Here is a 17,129-nt window from a genome sequence, read left to right on the forward strand (position 1 = left end):
AAAACAATGAGCAAACTCTGCAGCAAATCATCTGCTATATAGATAGTGGGTTTTTTTTTAAAGGCATGTTTAAACTTTCAGTTTTCCAGGATCACCTCTAGCTAATCCTACCTGACTCCAAATTGCCTACAAGAAAATAAATGGAGGAAGCTACTATTTAGAACAATCCCAAGAGCAATTTTGTCTTCTGCAGTTAATCCTTTCTTTCCACACCTGCTAATTCAATTTCAAATGCTCACATTTTTGTTCTTTTTAAAGCCCAGAGAACATTGCTATTCTGGAATATTTTTAGAGTTAAATGTTTGCATGGAACAGATAGGCGGCAGTTGAAATGTTGCAATACAGGCGTCTGTTCTAATAATTTTGGGACATTCTAACCTGTTTTCTAAGATAGTGTTCCAGTTTCATCTTGCTGCAGAACTCACAAAAACCAGTGCAATAACAACAACAACAACAACAACAATTTTTATTATTACTACCCCGCCCATCAGGCTGGGTTTCCCATTAATGCATTTCAGATAATTAATTGCCCCATCAGGTAAAAAATTAACCCAGCACTTTGTTCTATTCCTCTTATTCTTTGCAACAGTCATGAAAGGAAACTGACAACCTCTTAATTTCTTTTTATGTGGTTCCAACTCCAGCTCTTTTCCATTCCCAGCGGAAGGAAAACCACTAGTGGTTTATACAACAAATGTTGACTAGTGCCAAATACATTTGCACTGCCTCTTTTATTGCTGTTGCAAGGCACTTAGATCTGCTCTTTACACATCTCCAGATGCTGCTGGCCAAGAAATCTCAAGGCTTGTTCATGGATTGAAATAGAAATTTCCTCAGTTGAACTTTTGTTTCCTGTTCTGGCTTAGGGCTTATCCACACTTACCTTTCATTTGTGTTTTCCAGTCTGTGCTTTAAAGCCCAGCGTCCTAGCGCCCCCCACTTATTTTTTTTGGTTTGGAGCTTTCACTATGAAAACCCACTCTTTAAAGCTGAATCGGCGCAATCGGGTATTCAGGTTTTCAGCGGATTGCTGTTTGCTCCAATTCAGCTTTTAAAGAGCAGGTTTTTGCCAGGAAATCTCTGGAGCAAAAAGAAGGGGTGAGCTTTGAAGTGTGGTCTTGTGTCTTCTGAGTGAGGCAATAGGTAAGTGTAGATAAATCCTTAGATTAGGGTTTCTCAAACTTGGGTATTCTGCTGTTTTTGGTATTCTGATCCAATGTTCAGGGATGATGGGATTTGTAGTCCAAATACAGCTAAATACCCAAGTTTGAGAAACCCTGCCTTAGATGCTCCACCTTCTCTTTCCTTTTGTATCCCATGCTCCCTTAGAATGCAAGTCCTGCAGAGTTGAATGGGGTTTACCCCCAAGTAAACACAGTGGTACTTCGACTTACGAAGATGATCCATTCCGTGGCCGTCTTCGTAAGTCGAGGTTTTCGGATGTCGAAGTGCGCGGTCGGTGCATGCGCCGACTGCGCGTGCGGCAAAAAGACTTCTGGGGTTGTCGACTTCGGAAGTCAAAACCTTCGGAAGTCGAAGCGTTCGGATGTCGAGGTATGACTGTAGGTAGTTATTTACAGTGGACCCATTGCAGTTACAAAGACAGGCCAAGCATCAGTATGAAGCATCCTCATCCAGATGCCAGGGCCTCAATATCCCAGGACGGCCCATAGACATACCTTTAAAACTTTATTTTTATTTTCGATGGGTCTGGAAGCTACCGTGAGCCCTGTGCAGACGTTGTGAAGAGGGTGATCAGAGAATGATGTGGAATGGAAGAGCATGAGTCCAACCTGGGGGGAGGTCCTATTGAGTTGGGGTATGGGTTCCAGGACCCGCAGAAATGCCTGACTCTGGGGAGGATCCCAGTGGCTTAAAAGTGGAGACCTGGGTCCAGGGGAAAGGGCTGATCAGGTTGTCAAAGGGAACTTCCATGTCATCAAATGCATGTGCAATGTCCCCACTTGCCAAGGTGGTGGAGGCAAGGGAGAACCAGTGTGGTGTAGCAGTTAGAGCAGGCACCCCCAAACTTCGGCCCTCCAGATGTTTTGGACTACAATTCCCATCTTCCCCGACCACTGGTCCTGTTAGCTAGGGATCATGGGAGTTGTAGGCCAAAGCATCTGGAGGGCCGCAGTTTGGGGATATATAATAATAATAATAATAATAATAATAATAATAATAATAATAATAATTTATTTATACCCCGCCCATCTGGCTGGGTTTCCCCAGCCACTCTGGGGATGCCTGGGTTAGAGTGTCAGACTAAGATCTGGGAGACCTAGGTTCAAATCCCTAGGTTGTGGGAAATAAATGGGGGGGGGGAACCATGTGCACCACCTTAAGTGCCTCGGGAAGAAAAGGCGTGATAGAAATATGATACAATGCAATAATGATCATCCAAGTGCTGCCAATGTTCACACTTGAATAGGTTTGTGCACATAGTAATGTCAAGGTGGGAGACGTACGCAGGTTGGCAATAGCTCACAAGATGCCAGTGAAGTCAACTCTTTATTCAAATAAACAGAACAGTGCAGCCCTAGTGAGCACAACACCTCTTCCTAGTAGGTCTTGTACCAATGAAGCAGTTGTGAGGACTGAAGGTCTTTCTCACAACTTTCTATCTCTCCCCCTCCCCCAGGTCCTTCCCAAGCAACCTGAGACTTCTTTTCCTTGTCTGTCTTTGCTTTGCTTTCTTCTTACTTCTGTGGGTTCTGGGAGACCAGGGGGAGGGGAGCTGGTCGCAGCAGGAGGGGGAAACTCCCTGGCTTCTTCAGCAGCCTGCCTGATCTCTGCCTCTTGGCCCCGCTCTTCTACAGCCTCTTGCTTCTGGACTGCCCTCTGCCACAGCTTCCTCCTGCTCACTAAACCCTGTTACCTCTTCAGGTTCCGACACTTCCTCATCACAGTCTGCTCCCTCTTCTCCCTCTGACCACGCATCGCCATCCCACCACCAATCCCCTGTCTCTAAGCCTTCCTCCCTTGGAGGTTCATCAGCTGGTTCCTCCCACCACTTCTCTGTATCCAGCCAGTCCATGACAAGTACGTACATTTAAACATGGCTGTCTGCATGTGTGTAAGGACTTTCACAGGCCCTGTCATGTTTAAATCCATCCTTTTCTATGCAAAATAGAAAAAGAAAAGCGAGGACCACAGACTTTGCTCTTTGTGGTGCTTCTAACTGTGCTTCCTTCCCTGATCCTGCCAGTCTTTTCCCTGGCTTTCTGCCCCTGCCTGTTCTGCTTCCTGCTCCTCTCTGCACAGCCCGTCTTTCACCTCTCCAAGCTGCCTCCTGGGAGCTGACCTCGGCCTGCCTCTCTGACCGATGAGTTTGCCTTGCCGTTCAGATTCATGTCTTGCCTGGACCTGCGGGGTAAAAGGGCACAGGATGCCACTGGTGGATGACAGCAGTTGCCCTACTGAATTCTGAACATACACAGTATGCTTTAATACAAGAAGCTGCCTTTCGTGTAATTAAATCAGACCACTCTAATCATCCAAACCTGCGATTGCCAAACACTGCAGGGCTGATAAGAGAGACAGGAAGAGATAACGCAGTGAGGAATGAAGGAGTGTTTTTATTTTTAATATAGACAAGAGCAACACAGTGATTAATGGCTGAGCGACTGGATCACGAACACCCTAGGGCAGACCTCCTGCTTTCTCTTGGCAACTCGGCTGTGTCACCAGCCTCTGATTAACCAGCCACTGTTGCTCTGGTTGCACATTTTTGTTTACTCCTTTGTGCTGCATCTTCCCCAGGCCTCCATCCTATAAAACTCAGGCAATGGCAGGAACAAGTGGCGGCAGTTGAGAGCCGCCATTTTGATGTCCCATAAACTCCAGCCAACATGGCTAATTGTCAGGACTGATGGAAGTTGGAGTCTAGCAACTTCTGAAGGACACAGGTTGCCCATCTCTGGTGCAGGTTGTCAGTTACAGTGAACACATTTTTACTTGGGACATAAATATTGTTCTACAGTACTCAGCACACATTAAAGACACAAGGGGTTTTAAAAAATTCCTCTACTGTGCACATAGCTCCATTTTCAGCTGGTGTCCTCTTTTCCTCCCCCAAAATCCCTCTATCTCTTTTACACACACACACACACACACACACACACACACACACACACACACACACAGTGGCGGAGCTTCATGCTCCGGCATGGGGGCGGGGCTGGTGCATGTTCCGGGGACAGGGCGCGGTGCCTGCAGGGGTGAGGCACGCATCCTGGGAGCTGGGTGCGCTGCCCGCAGGGGTGGGGCATGCGTCCTGGGGGCGTGGCATGCTACCTGCAGGGGCGTGGCATGCTACCTGCAGGGGCATGGCACCCTGCACGGGCGGGGGGCAGCCGCAATGGCACCCCACCGGGATCACACTGCTGGGGGCGGTGCGCTCCCCTTGCACTCCTCTTTCTCCACCAGTGCACACACACACACGCTTCTGAGATTACACCACAGTTTGGTGTGACTAAGAAGAACCTAGATGGGGCAGGTTTAGGTTTTAATGTTTGCCAGGGAAGAGGTTTAGCTTCAAGTGCGCTTCCATTAAGAATGAATTGTGGCCACGTTCCTATGACAAAAGCAAAACTGCTGTATTTTGAAGAATATCTCTTTGGCCGGTTGGTGGGAGAGGTGATACTGTCTCACTGACCAGCTTCCACCAGCCTTAATTTGGACACCCCCCGGCCAATAAAGTGCTGATCTGCCATTGTCTGCCTGCTTCAATGGGTGCTTGGAGCTCTGAGTATCACTCAACATGTGGACCAATCGACTGCACCAGGCAAAAAAGAAAAGAAATAAATGCTCTTGCATCTAGCAAGCTGGAACATCAGGACCATGTGTCCTGGCTTGTCCACCAAACTGCTGGTCAACGGCTCATGGAATACGACCTGTGCTTTTTTTCTGGGGGTACGCTAAACATTTTTTAAAGAAAAAAAGCACTGAATACGACCATCATTGACTATGAACTGAAAATGCTCAACACTGATGTTGCCACTCTACAGGAGACCAGGCTACACGTTTTTCTGGTGAGGAGGGCATCCAGAAGGACCACATAGTCACGGCGTAGGCTTTGCAATGAGGAACTCCTTTCTGTCTGTGATAGAACTGCTGACTGAGAGCTCAGAACATTTGTTCTCCTTCTGCATCTAAACCACCTCCAATCTGGTTGACATCTTGAGGACCTCCAGTTTGGTTAACATCTTGATGATCCCACTAACCAATGACCAGTTCCCCATACCTGCTGTAGACAAACTACAAACCAATCTCCTATGCTTATTTCTACCCCAATCCCTTCCTTGGTTTAGAATTTTAACTGTGGGACCCATTAGAAAATAAATATCTATTATTTTCTTGATTCTTCTTTGTTGCTCTTCCACCAAAGGTAGGAATGATCCAATTTCCAGCAAAGATTGTCTGTAACAAAACCAGTGTCCAATGCCATTCGTGCAGCAATATAATGGATTTTTCCCATAGATTTAAATACACTGAAAAAGAGGCTTCAGGCTTCAGTCCATTTATCTTATTGTAAACTTTAATGCCTTTACATCTTTCAAATCCTACAAAATTTAATAATACTTTGTAAGTAATCCTTTAATTCTAATAATTTGCCAGTCATTTTTCAACAGAGATTAATGTCCATCATTTGTTGAAGTAAGCTTTATCTTAAATGGAAATACTGAAAAAAGGGAACGAACTTTCTCATTTAAAACGCACACTTCTGAATAAATAAGAGTCGTTCAAATTCAGAAAAAACTGCAGTATTGCTCTGCTGGGATTGTACCATTTTAGAATGCAAATGGGTTATCACATGATTCAATGCATGCACACAACCACACAGCCTAAAAAAGCCCTATGCATGAAAAAGGAAAGTGGTATGTCAAGAAGTCTAGGAGGAAATAACCATTCTGAGAGAGGGACATGGGTAGCGCTGTGGTCTAAACCACTGAGCCTCTTGGGCTTGCCAATTGGAAGATTGGCGGTTTGAATCCACGCAATGGGGTGAGCTCCTGTTGCTGTTTCTGCTCCTGTCAACCTAGCTGTTCGAAAGCACGCCAGTGTAAGTAGATAAATAGGTACCTCTGCGGCGGTAAGATAAATGGTGTTTCTGTGCACTCTGGCACTCATCACAGTGTCCTGTTGTGCCAGTAATGGTTTAGTCATGCTGACCACATGACCCGGAAAGCTGTCTGTGGACAAATGCTGGCTCCCTCGGCCTGAAAGCGAGATGAGCGCTGCACCCCATAGTCGCCTTTGAGTGGACTTAACCATCCAGGGGTCCTTTACCTTTACCTACCTTTCTACCTGAGCGGTTCTCGCCAAATGCCCAGCAAGCAGGGCCTGAGCACAAGACCACTCTCCCCTCCTGTGACTTCCAGCAACTGGTATTCAGAAGCATTACTGCCTCCAACCACGGGGGGAGAACATAGCCATCATGGGTAAAGGTAAAGGGACCCCTGACTGTTGGGTCCAGTCGCGGATGACTCTGGGGTTGCAGCGCTCATCTCACTTTACTGGCCGAGGGAGCCAGCGTTCAGCTTCCGGGTCATGTGGCCAGCATGACTAAGCCGCTTCTGGCGAACCAGAGCAGCGCACGGAAACACCATTTATGTGTAGTAGCCATTGATAGCCTACCCTTCCATGAATTTGTCCAATCATCTTTTAAAACGATTTAAGTTAGTGCTCATCACTGCCTTCTGTGGGAGCAAGTTCCATAGATCCACGGTGCACAGAGTGAAAAAGGTACTTGGCCAGTGTGGTGTAGTGGTTAAGAGCGGTAGACTCGTAATCTGGGGAACTGGATTTGCATCTCCGCTTCTCCACATGCAGCTGCTGGGTGACCTTGGGCTAGTCACACTTCTCTGAAGTCTCTCAGCCCCACTCACCTCACAGAGTGTTTGTTGTGGGAGAGGAAGGGAAAGGAGAATGTTAGCCACTTTGAAACTCCTTCGGGTAGTGCTAAAGCGGGATATCAAATCCAAACTCCTCCTCCTCCTCCTCCTCCTCCTCCTCCTCCTCTTCCTCCTCCTCCTCCTGGGGACAGCACGACTCCAAAACAGCCTATCCTGGTCATCACCTGTTGAAGGTGAGGCTCTCAGAGGAGGACCTTATTAAATGATTATAATAATTGAGCAGGTTCAGCTGGACGGTCCTTCGGGTAGGAGGAAGCTTTATCCTTTGGGGAAGTCAACTAGGTGTTGCAGCCAGTGGTGGGTGGAGCCAGAACACCTAGTGGGAAGAGTTTGAAACAAAGCATGGATCTCCCTATCACTCCATTGAACTGATTGCTCACAGAGGACCACATGCAATGGGGCTGAGGGCCGAATGCAGTCTGGGAATAAGACCCATTAGACTCAATGGATATACATGCAATGGAATGTGCTTTTATACAGCCAGTTCCCAACCCATGTAAGGCCATATAATTATGAATATGCAGTTTGCTTGATTTTTGGTAGATAAATACTGTAGCAATGTGCAAGGCACCTTACCTTGCCTCAGGTGGCAAAATGGGCCAGGCCAGTGCTACAGTAAACTGAGGCTTCCAGGTTCCAGCTATCTTGCAAGATCTTGCCATAGCCACCACCATTTCTCTGCTGCGAGGTGCACCCCTTGAGGTGCCCCTCAGTTTCCGCCGGAGTCGGCTGCCTCAATGTGCCTCATCATGGACAGGCTGGCCCTGTGTAGCCCAAGCAAGTTTCCTGAGACTAGTACTTAAAAGCTGTACAAAATCCCAGGGCCAAGGGCCCAAGGTACTTGTTCATAAATTTCAGGAGCAAGTGGCAACCTGAGGATTAGCATTGCATTGCTTCCTTCTCTCTCCAGGGGTGCCAACTTGAATAAAATTTCTTTTTTGGGGGGGGGGATCAGGTAAGCCCCACCCGGCATAATCTATCACATGACGTGGCGCGCGCGCACTATTTTGAATGGCAGTGCCCATCAAATATTTTATTGCTGGAGAGTTGGCGTGTATCTCGCGCGCCTGAGCTCGTTTCTTCCGTCTGCACGGCACTACACAGCAAAGGAAGGCAGCACACACACACCCCGGCGCGCGCATCTTTCCGCATCCCGCGCAAGCCTGGCTCAGAGAAGCAAGGCGCGCGAGGAGTTTCCTCTCTCGCAGTGCCTTCCGAGGCGGGTTGAACCGAGGGGAGCTGGAGAGTGTGTGTGCGCGCGCGCCTGTGTGTGGAGAGAGAGCGGTACTTGGTCGGGGGGCGGCGGCTCTGAGGAGGGATTAGCTTGGCTTTGCGAGGGACCAAGCAGCGGCGGGGTTGCCTCCGAGCGCCCCGCTCGCCTCCCCTCCCCTCTTCCCCACTGGTTGCGCGACCTGCCAATCCGCGTCGTAATCCTGCAGGAATTTCCCTCAGGCTTCAACTAGGAGTCGCGCTCGCACAGCCCTGGGAAAGGAAAGCCGAGCGCAAAAACGCGAGTTAGAGCGCGGCTTGCGACGACGACCGCCGAGGCTCCGCTCCCTTCTCCCCGCGGACAACTCCGGCGGCGCCTCGGCCAAACTTTGTGGCGTTGCCTGTGCGCCTCTCTTGGCCGGACCCGGCGCGAGGGAGAGAAAGAGGGGTTGAGTCCGACAAAGCGGCGAGGAGGTGAAGGCGAGTGAGCGGCGGCGGCGGCAGTCCGGAGCAGCCCACCAGCCCAGCCCCTTCCCTTTTTGCTCCCCACAAGCCAGCCAACTCCTCCCTGAAGCGAGCGAGCGAGGAGGAGCGGCGGCGTCTGCAGGAGCAGAGACCAGGGAAGAGGGGGAGCCCGCGAGCCCGTCGCTTCTGCCGGCGAGGAGGGGGGAGGAGGAGGATTACTCGCAGGACCTGCCTGGGAATCTCTCCTCTCTCGCGCGCTCTCCTATTTTTTTGTGTGTGGAGGGGGGGACGGGTCCTTCGAAGCCACAGCTTGCAAGCCCGGGAATAATGTGGAACGTGTGGATACTGCTTGCTTTCGCCTCGGCGGCCTGCGTCTCGGCAGAGACGGTACGTCCCTTCTTCTTCTTCTTCTTGCAAAAAGATTTGTTTTTGAGGAGTGGGTGGGAGGGAGAAGCGGAGCAACCGTGGGACGAATCGATACTGGCAGCTTCCTCCCCCCCCCGCTTTCAGTCGCATTCCATGCAGCCGGCCACCCCACAAGCCCTGCAGCAAACCCCGATGCCCCCTAACTGCTGCATTTTGGCCAACTAGTGCCGATAAACAACCTCCCCCCCCTCCTGCTTCGTGCAGGCAGCGAAGCCCGCTGGCTATTTCAGCGCCTGCAGAAACTTCGCTTCACTTTCCCCGCTGCACTCGAGGATTCTTTTTCCCTGCCCTCCCCGCTCCGCTAGTTAACAGCACGGGTTGTCACGCTGGCCCCTGTTTCGTTTCTGAGATGGGGTGTCTATTTTGGAACCCCCTCCCCCCTTCTCGATTCTAGAAGCCAGGGGTCGGCCCCGATTTGGGGAGGGAAAGGGTGGGGGGCGACGGCTCAATCGGGAGGAAGGATGAGACGCCCCCGCTGTTCCCACATCTGCTGCGCAGAAGTTTTGCTGAGGTCATTCGCAAAAGATCAAAACTTTTCGAGCAGAAAAGGGGCACTTTGGTCTTTCGCCTCCTCCGTGGTGATATGCGAGACTGGGGTTGGCGGGTGGGAGGAAAGGAGAGAGGGCAGCCCATTGTATGTCTCCAAGCAGTGATTTTCCTGGAATTGGGGCCAGGCTGTTGCATTGAAGGATGTTCGTCCTGAAGAGGCATTTGACAAAACCTTGTGCTGCATTTCTGATGCTCTGTTTGGGTGGTGCCTCCTTTGTTTTGTTTTTTAATAATGAATAAAGTGCAAAGTAAATGTCTGAATATAATGGTTTAAACAGAAGTGCAGAGATGGGAAAGCTTTATAAATGCGCCATAAAAAAGCACCCCTTTTTAAAAAAGTGGGTGCATGAGACAAGAGTGTGGCTGCTTTTTTAGCACTGCAGGGGAAAAAAGTTTGTAATTGATTCAGACCTCCAATGCTGCGGCTTCAGTTTGTCCACTTTGCCTGGAAGACTCAGGAAAACATGATATGATGGTGATTCAAATTGTGATCATTTTTGGGGGGTGGTGGTGCAGGGTTAAGAATCCCAGAGGCAATCTTTAAATTCAGCTCGATGGATCGGAACAGAAATGTGGATTTGGTCAGAAGCTCACTATATTGTAGCTACTGTATAAGGTAGCTTCTCCCCACCCAACAAGAAATATATAAGCAGACTTAAGAGTTAAATCCATCCCAAGCAAAGCTTTCTGGTTGGACCTGTGGGATTGATACGTTGCATAGATGGTTAGAATGGAATTGGGGAACTGTTTTCCCTCTTGGGATTTGTTTTGCAGTTGACTAACAGGCTCTCTTTAAGTTTAGAAACCAGCCAGGGATTCCTCTGGGCTGTAGCTATGGTGCCTGGAAAAGGCTGCTGTTTCTTTTCTCCCTCTGACATATAGTGGAGTTTAATTGTTGACGATAAGACATTTACGAATCAAATGCCTTTCTGATCCTTGTGCAATCAAAAACTCTTCTTTCCACCCCCTTGCATGGAAAAGGGTGAGGAAAAATCTTTTACTCTTTGCAAAATAGCCCAAATCCCTGAAGGATTCTGTTGCTGAAAGTACTTATATCCCTCGAGAACTGCGAGGTTCAGCTGCAGATATTGAACAATATATGTTGTGGTCTCTTCCCTCATCACTTCAGCATATCTGAAACTCTTCGTGTAAAAAGATCTTGCACTCTTTTATGGCTGTATCACATCCTTTTCCCCGCTCCTCTCTTTCTGGTGTTCAAGGTTAGAAGTACTTCAAGCATACCTTGATTTTATGAAATTTGCAGGCAGCACAGAGTTTCTCTCTGGAGTAGCTTGTTTGCATTTCCTATTCCCCTTATGCATAATACAGGCTTCAAAACTACTGAATAATAATGGTGAAGCCAAGATGAAATCTGATAATAATCTGAGATTTTCCCCTCGCCTAAGCATTTTGATGTGGCTTTAGTATCTTGTTTTCTGCTCATACACCGGCTGTGTGTGTGTATGTGTGTGTGCTTTGCTTGCTTGCCAGGGGTACTTTCAATGGGGGGGGCGGGGGGGTCCTGTCTCTGCTTGGCTTAGTATCATTGAGAAGCATTCCAGGCAATCCTCTATCCTTTCAGAAGTTCCAGTGAGGATAAAACCACTTCTCTGTGGTAAGAAAGTGTATAGGAACTAATTGTAGAGTTTGCTGATTTCTCCCTCCTTCCTCTTTAAAATGTTTTGGATGTCTTTGAGCTGCTCGACTTTGCTGTCATGAGTTTCCAAAACCAGTAGCCTGATAATGAATATTCACATAAGTTTTCTGGAGTTAAATAGGATTTACAGCCAACTCCAAATTAAATGTGCCTGGGATTGCAGCCCTGGGAGTACCTTCACCAATGCATATGACACAGCCTGGACCAACCACATGATGGAGTGAGTGTGCATAGCATTGCAGTTGGACAGCACACCTACTTTGTGGGTTAGCCCTGTAAACTTGGTGGAATTTACGCTAAGGAAACTTGCTTAAGATCCGACTAAACATGTTTATTACTGCATTGCGCCCGTCTCCTAGCCTGAATGCAATGATTTGATCATCTTAATTGGAGACGTCTTTCAGTGTTTGTTTTCTTCATAAAATGAGCATGGTATTAATTGGTAGTAGTTGCTTCCCCCCCCCCCGGCCCCAATTTGATCAATGGCAGTATAAGAACAATTGTTTAAATGTTTGTACATTAGGATTTCTTCACCACACTGTTCATATAAAAACTAAACCTTCATAAAACCTTCATTTTCTAGTTAATGCACCTGATAATGGTGTCATTAGCCTGGGTTTCTCTGAAAAAAGGTATTCATGAAAGAGCCACAGCAATTGGCAGTACTTTCATTTATTTTTTGCATTAAGTTCTAAGTGGCTGAGCTGGTAGTCCTGCTGCTTTTGTCTGGATGCAGTAAGACTGATAGAGAAGGATGGTGCTGAAAATCCGTGAAGACTATAATGAAAGGAGGTCCAACCCCACCATTGATAAAGATGCGCAGGCATGCATTCACCCACAAAGTGCCTTCATTACATTAATTGGGAAGGAAAGCTCAGCAGCACAGCTCAAATCTAGTCTTGGACTTACTGAACTGTGAACGTTAAGGAAGAGTTTGCATTGCCCCCATCAGTCATCTTGGGGAGTCCTGGGCTAGCTGGGGCCTGGTGCTAGTTTTCTTGATGAACTAAAGGCTGCACACATTAAGCGTATTTACATAGACGTCTTATTGAGATGAACGATGCTTCTTCAGAGTAAATGGATGATGGTGCAAGTGAACAACCCACTCAGCATGATCTTCTTCTACCCAGCACAAGCACTTTACAATTTTCTCTGGAGCTTTTAAGACTGAAAACAGCACCATGTGGATTTTCTGCAGAGGCTACATCTGAGCTGACTGTACATATGCAGCGTTGATTCAGCGATGCTATAGCTGCAGTGTTAGTTCTTGTTTCCAAATGTGTAAATAGATCATACTGTTTCAGTGCCAGTTCCATCTCATGTGTGTGCTTTCCAAATCCATCTGATGCAATGTAATGTAATGGCTAGAATGTTAGACTAGGAGAAGAGGGTGAAAATTCTCAGCTGGCCATGAATCTTGCTGGGTGACCTTGGTTCCATCACAGTCTCTCAGCCTAACCTACCCTCTCAAAGGGGTGTTGGGGTGATAAATGGAGGTGTGAGGGGACGGACCCATGAGCCATGTATGCCATCTTGAGCTCCTTGCAGCAATGGCAGGATATAAATGTGATAACAATTCAATAAATCATAGAATTGTAGAGTTGGGAGCAATCCCAAGGGTCATCTAGTCCAACCCCCTGCAATGCAAGAAACACAGCTAAGGAATCCCCAACAGATGGCCATCCAACCTCTTCTTAAAAGTCCTCAATGAAGGAGAGCCCACAGCCTCCTGTGGAAGTCCGTTCCACTGTTGGAACAGCTGTTACCACCAGAAAATTATTACTCATATTTAGTCCTTTCTTGTAACTTGAATCCATTGATTCAGGTCCTACCCTCCAGAGCAGGAGAAAACAAGCTTACTCCATCTTCCATGTGACATCCCTTTATATATTTCCCTCTCTCCCCTTTAATTGTTTCGTTTTGGAGAGGTAAGTTCTCATCAACAGTTTCCCGGAAAGAAAAAAGAGGCGGTAGAAGTGGAGACGTTTTATTTTATTTTTGGTGTGTTTCCCCCCCTCCCCCCAAAAAAGAGATGAGGAATTATAGACACTGTGGTATGTTAAATGAAGGGGGGCATGTTTCACAAGGAAAACTGCATAAGGTTTGCAGTAAACAACAAAGCCATCAATTTTGGTGACCCAGTTGTGGCTCCTGTCATCCTACCCTTAAACTATGTTTGGATGTCTTGAAAACGTTCCACGTTGCCACCACAGACCATTTGCTCCAGTTGCACAGTAGTCGCAGCAGGTAATAGGGTGATTTTGTCAGCCACAAATATATAGTGCAGTGATGATGTAGCTGTTCTACTGATGGATGAAGATTCTTAGAACTTATTCTTAGAACTCTCACCTGGATAGCAGAGATTGTTTTGTGTCTCCTCTTTATGGTCAGCGCAGCTGGAGTTATGAAGGGCTTAGACTTTCCCCAAATATTCCGGTAGAAGGGCAATAAACAAACATGGAATTACTATTCAGCAAAATCTCATGGATGTTCGTAACTGCAGGGCCTTCTTTTTATCCAGTTCTAATAGAGGTTCAGTGCAGTTCAGCTATGTGCAAGATTCAGGCTGAAGATAACTGCATCATAGATTCTGACCAAACTAAGCCTCCTGTTGTATATTTTGCACTAGGAGGCTTGGTTTGGTCAGAATCAAGTACTGTATGCACTTTCAGAGTTAACGCTGAATACAGTACTTCTGGTAAGTGAGCCACCATAGCCGTTAGCGGGCTGTGAAAATTTGTGTCCCATGCCTTTTAGACGAGGGGCGCATTGTTTGCAAAGTGTGATTTTGATTTTTCCAGCTCTCCTCCCCACTACAGGAAAATGGGAAGAAAGAATGGATTGGAGTAGCCTAGAAGATAGTATGACTAGCCGCAACCCTGAATAGGAGCACTCTACGCTGCAACATTTTGTTGTAGGTCCCACTTGAACCAAATGGAGATGCCCTAGCTCTCGATTTCCTTCAACAAATAGGGTTTTGGACTAGGTAGCCAACCAACTCTGACTCCTTTTCCTAGCTAAGAGGAGAGGCCTTGTTGGTCTTTAGAAACAGTGATGTGATCCAGTCGTCCGTAAAAATCGTGGTTATTATCTTGGATTGTACAGCATATGTAACGTGCGCACTAGCACACATGCACTAGCAGCAAAGCACATGGAGAAAGACTAGTATTTATGGCGTTCCCATGGTGGTGTATCAGTTGCCTTGAATGTGGTATAACGAAGAATATAAACATTTTAAATAAACAAAATAAATAGTGTCGTTTATAGCATTTCTTGCACTTTCTCCCTTTCTTTCTGTGAGAGTTTGCAAAGAACAACCACCATGCCATGCTTACTTTATTTAAGGTTGACTTCACTGCAGCACGTCTATAATGAGTTATTAATTAAATTATTATAATTAAACGACTATTTAATTACCCTGGAAAATGAGTTAACTTTTCCTGGTCACCAGTTCAAATGTTTTCCTTATGGCGAATAATTATGCTGTTGTGATCCGTAGACTGAATAAAAGAGCACTTGTGCAGCTGCTGAAAAGCACTCTGTCGTCTTATTAGATGTGACTGTTTCTTTTAAACAGGGTTGTGTTGTTCTTTGAAGATGGGGAGGTTGTTTTAAGCCCCCTGTAAGGCACTGCTTGCATGGAAGTCATAAAGAACTCCCTTTTTAAATGTTTGCGTCTCATCTTCAGCTGCAGCAAATAATGAGTGAGCAATTTGGGTTTGGTTCAAGACACATTGCTAAAGTGGTATGACATGGTTTCCTGTTGTAGCTAGTATGGGAGAATTACTTCAGGCTGTTCTGTGAACAAAATCTTGCCTAGTTGTGTCCTTAGTTCACAAGGCAAGCGAGGAGTTTGCTGTCTGTAGCTTTGGTAATATATTCCTAGACCTATCATTGCACAACATAGCCTTCCTTGTTCACAGCGAAACACATTTTGCACTCCTTTTGAGCACAGAGAGATTAATCCTTGACAATGTTATGATAGTTACAGTTGCTTTTTGAATTCTATAGTCCTGAGGAACAATAACATAATACAGCAATACTCAAAAAGACACAGGTTCTCCAAAGCAACCCTGGGGAGAATGACTGTGCAGAGAGTTAAACCTTAAGGGATCTGCTTCCAACAAGCAGTGTGAATTATTTTTGTCTAGTTCTGAGTTTGCTTGGGGTGAAATAAGATGATGAGCAATATATGCATAATATTGCACAAGCAACCTGTAAAGAACAAATTGCATATCAAATAAATACAAAATAAAAATATCGTTTTCTTAAAACACTCGTAAGCACATTAACCCAATTGGGAGGGTACATTGTTTCCAACCAAAAGCGAATTAATTTTGGATGGCATGATTAACATTGTGTTGGACTTCCTTGTTGAACACAAATATACAACATTGCATTCTTTTCTTCCTTCCCGCTCAAAAAATTTCTCTGGCGTCTTGGAACATCAGTAATACTGAAGGTGGCTAGAAAATGAAAGATTTATTAACATGTATGCACAGACACATGTGGGATGGTTAATATCTTTTCATTTACACCAGGGATGGGGAAACGTGTTCTGAGGGCCGCATAATGTTCTGGAGGCCACATGGCAGTGGTGGGTGGGGCCAGAGGCAAAAGTGGGCGGAGCAATGGATGTGAATCTTACCTTTCTACAGTAGACTAGTTTATATGCACACCTCCCTTGGGCCTCCAAGCAACCAAACAAGCGTCATTATCAGAGTTCAGGGATACATCTGAACCAGGCAGAAACTCTCAAGTAGGGTGAGAAGCAACGCTGGTGAGGGGCGTCACCTGGAAATAGTCCCAAGGGCCATATTTCGAGACAGCATTTGAACCCTGGAGCTGTGTTCCCCCTGATTTACATGAACATTTGAACATACACCATTGGATCCCTATGGCAGATACTCAAAAGATAAAATACTACGTTGCAAAATTAACAGCAGTGTTTAATGATCTAACTGACTTGTATTCACAGATTCTCATTGGTATGCTTTCTCCTCACACCATCTCACAAACATGTAGGTGCCTAGTTGTCACTGGCACTTTAAAAAAACAACCAATTGGTCCTGACACTTGTGTTGCTGAAAATGACAGGAAGCAGGTTCTTAATCCTGGGTATGTTGCACTCTGTGTGTGGGCTTGGCTACCTCTTCCGGAGATGCATGATACTCAGTCATGTGATTCCCTGGAGAGCTTTTTTTTAAAAAAGAAAAAGAAAAAAGAGCCACATGAGTGGCCATATTGGAGAGGGGAGGGCACTCTTTCTATCAGCTGTTTGGCTCAAAATCCTTACTTTCCCACCCCACCCACAGCAGGTTAAAGTACACGGTCCCTAGTGATATCTGTATGTAGCTGAGCCCTTCCTTTCACAGTTCTTCATCTCAGCACTGGAGGTAAGGCATCCAGATTGGAGGCAATGATATCAGAGTACAGTGGTACCTTGGTTTAAGAACCGGGAAGTAGGTGTTTTGGTTTGTGAACTTTGCCTTGGAATAAGAACATGTTCTGCTTCCTGTTGAGTGTGTTCCATTTGTAAATGGAAATTTGAGTCCCCCGCTGCTATGGGAAAGCACGCCTTGGTTTAAGAACGGACTTACGGAACGGATTAAGTCCGCAAACCAAGGTACCACTGTACAAACTCTACTTACAAATTTAATGCGTTCCTAATGCACATTTGTAAGTCGAAAAAAATTGTAAGTCGAATCCCATAGGAATGCATTGGGACAAAAAAATCGTAAGTAGAAGCAACCCTATATAAAAATTCATAAGTAGAAAAAATCCTATCTAAACCGCATCCAAGATGGCGGACGGAGCTACATTCATAAGTAGAGTTATTCGTAAGTAGAGGTACCACTGTAGTTTGCAGTGCTGGGACTTCTTAGTTGAGTGTGCAGGCCAGAGGG

At 46.4% G+C, this 17,129-nt stretch overlaps 1 protein-coding gene across 2 annotated transcripts in view; it reads left to right on the forward strand.

Moving 5' to 3' along the window:
* The first annotated feature begins 8,401 nt into the window (after positions 1-8,401).
* SDC2 (syndecan 2) overlaps positions 8,402-17,129 on the forward strand; it is a 66,312-nt gene continuing 57,584 nt past the window's right edge. For both annotated transcript variants that reach the window (XM_035124703.3, XM_035124704.3), the window contains exon 1: positions 8,402-8,978. In XM_035124703.3, coding sequence (XP_034980594.1) covers positions 8,919-8,978 — 60 coding nt within the window. In that variant the 5' untranslated portion in view covers positions 8,402-8,918. The remainder of the gene's footprint in view (positions 8,979-17,129) is intronic.

The sequence above is a fragment of the Zootoca vivipara genome, chromosome 8, assembly GCF_965207765.1.
Source record: "Zootoca vivipara chromosome 8, rZooViv2.hap1.1, whole genome shotgun sequence".
NCBI lineage: Eukaryota > Metazoa > Chordata > Lepidosauria > Squamata > Lacertidae > Zootoca > Zootoca vivipara.